This window comes from Eimeria mitis, genomic scaffold (assembly GCF_000499745.2).
Source record: "Eimeria mitis Houghton genomic scaffold, Emh_scaff2517, whole genome shotgun sequence".
NCBI classification, from domain to species: domain Eukaryota; phylum Apicomplexa; class Conoidasida; order Eucoccidiorida; family Eimeriidae; genus Eimeria; species Eimeria mitis.
The window spans coordinates 3,878-6,390 of record NW_013570857.1 but is presented as its reverse complement, the minus strand read 5'-3'; the positions used below and the strand labels follow the sequence as shown (position 1 = coordinate 6,390).

General features: G+C 43.9%; 1 protein-coding gene across 1 annotated transcript in view; it reads left to right on the top strand.

The window, feature by feature from the left end:
• Positions 1–1,079: 1,079 nt before the first annotated feature.
• Positions 1,080–2,513, top strand: part of EMH_0055000 (serine/threonine protein phosphatase, putative) — a gene marked incomplete at both ends in the record, with an annotated part of 4,147 nt that continues 2,713 nt past the window's right edge. Inside the window, 3 exons of the mRNA XM_013497179.1 lie at positions 1,080–1,208; positions 1,522–1,771; positions 2,062–2,508. Coding sequence (XP_013352633.1) covers positions 1,080–1,208; positions 1,522–1,771; positions 2,062–2,508 — 826 coding nt within the window. The remainder of the gene's footprint in view (positions 1,209–1,521; positions 1,772–2,061; positions 2,509–2,513) is intronic.

Sequence of the window (2,513 nt, the reverse complement as noted above, 5' to 3'; positions counted from 1 at the left end):
AGACGTTGCTTGCAGAGAGAGCTCGATCGCTGCGGGCAATGGCCCCTGGCTGTGACTATGGTCTGCAGTTTCTGTACAGTGTGGTATTGGTTGCAGGAAAGCACACAGCAGCTCGATCAGCTCTGATAGATACAAGCATGGAGGATGTTTTGGTAGCTTTCTTTCGTCTCGCTGAACTTGAAAAAGAAAAGTTTCCGCTGCAGTGGTATGCTATTGACACGGCGTTGAGACGCTCACATGCAAGAGCTATTCAGATGGCTCTAAGAAGACAACAAGCAGAACAACAAGACTATGAAAACGATCCAGATAGAGAGAAACCTCTCGATCTAACTGTGCCGGAATTCACATGGATGCTCGGCCAACAAACACGAGATATTGAATGGTTCTTCGATGGCAGTACATTCCATAGAAGAGGGCCATATACAGTACCAGAAAAACTTACAGATCATGATCTCGGGTTTATGAAAAGTTTACCTTTTAATGTTGTTCGTGTTGCAAGAGGAATAGAAAGAGAAACGCCGACAAAAAGCGTTCAACATCTCATCGATGAACTACGGCAACGAGGTGTACATACACCCCGAGATTTTTTCGTGAAAACGAATTTTCTTGATCTGTTATTTTCCACAAATGTTATCGATGAAACTCTTTTACAAATAGATATTCTTTCAGAATATATTTCTAATTGGGAAGCATTCAAAGCAAACGAACTCGTACCCCCTTCTATTCCTCTCGGAAACGGCTTACCTGATCTGCTACAAACACTGACAAGCAAGAAATCATCGAGAGAGAAATACCCCAAATGCCCAACTATGAAATGTTATGTAGAAGGTGTATGGGAACAGAGATCAGAGCATCCAATAGATAAAGAAGATAAACAAAAAGACCCAAATGAAGAAAAAAAAAAAGAAACATCAAGTGAATCTTTTGCTGAACTTCTCGTAAAAAAAACAACATCTAATGCGTTGAAAGTTGTCGCTATAGGAAATACAGGTCAAGCAAAATACGAGAAAACTCAGGGTTTCTTCGGCCGTATAAAATCTGCATTGAAGTTGAATGAATTCCAAGAAACTGTCAATGCTATGAAGCTCTGGCACGAACAAGAAAGCGTAGATATCGCTCTCGGTTTAGGAGATTTCCTCCAGCCCCCAGGCATGCTCTCGGTTAAGGATCCGGGATTGAAGGAGAAGTGGCACGATATATTCATTAAGGTATTTCTCTCTATACACAATACAGATACGCTGCTGGTGCTGCTGGCTGCTGCTGCTGCTGCTGCTGTTGCTGCTGCTGTTGCTGTTGCAGCAGCTTACATATTGGTTTGTTCTCACGTCAGAATCAGTTTTCCTGAAGACTAGGAGTTGTGAATGTGTTCATGTTGGTTTATAAGAGTTCTGTGTTTGTGCGTTGTATTCTATGTTTCTGTATTCTATGTTTCTGTATTCTATGTTTCTTTATTCTATGTTTCTGTATTTTCTATGTTTCTGTATTCTATGTTTCTATATTTTCTATATGTTTTCTTCACAGGACGCTGGCTTGAATATCCCGTGGTATATGGTGAACGGCGAAGCGGAGAGTATGGTGAGCAGCTCGACGCCGTACCGCTACCACTACACCCGCCAGGACGTGAACTACCACAACCCCAACTGGCTGTATAAAGCAGTTATAACGATGGTTGCCAATCTAACCACAGCTGATGGAGGCACAGAAGATCAAGAGTTCACCGTACACCTCATCTCCATAGACACCTGGGCTCTCTTCGGAGGACCCCCCTTCTGTGAGTTTCTCAACTCGTCCATGCAGCAGTATATATACTCTCACCCGCAGCTGGCACTTTCTAGATTCAGGTGTACGTACACCCCAGGGGTAGAAAATCCCGGAAATTTCGCGGGCGTATGTAGACCCATACACACCTCGGTTAGCGTACACCACTGGGCATCCAAGGGAGCTGTTTCTATATATATATATATATATATATATATATATATATATATATATATATATATATATATATATATATATATATTTCGCTTGGTGTATGTGTTATGCGTGTGTGTGTGTGAACAGATGAAAACCTGGGGCAGTATCAGAACAACATGATAGCGCTAAGCAACGCGCTGTATCACTCAGCGAAGGCGAAGGCGGACTGGATAGTGGTGCAGGGTCACCACCCTCTTACATCTACAGGAGCTGAAGCAGAAGAGGCTCGGTTTACCTACATAGACGACATGGTGAAGGCTGGGCGTCCGCGGGGCCCTGAACACCGTCTCGTGGATCTGTTGACGGCGTATCAGGTGGATGCGTATATTTCAGCTCACGATGATGCTCTTGAATACGTAACAATGTCGGACCTAGATAAGAACAGCACTCTCGCTTTCATCACCAGCGGGGGGGGAACCCGCATCATGAGCGGCGTTATGGGGAGAGGCTGGCTGGGGAAAATAAGAGGAAGAATATTCCCGTTGCTATGCTGGTCAGGCAAACGTATTTTTTATAAACTCGACCCAGGAGGCTGTAAG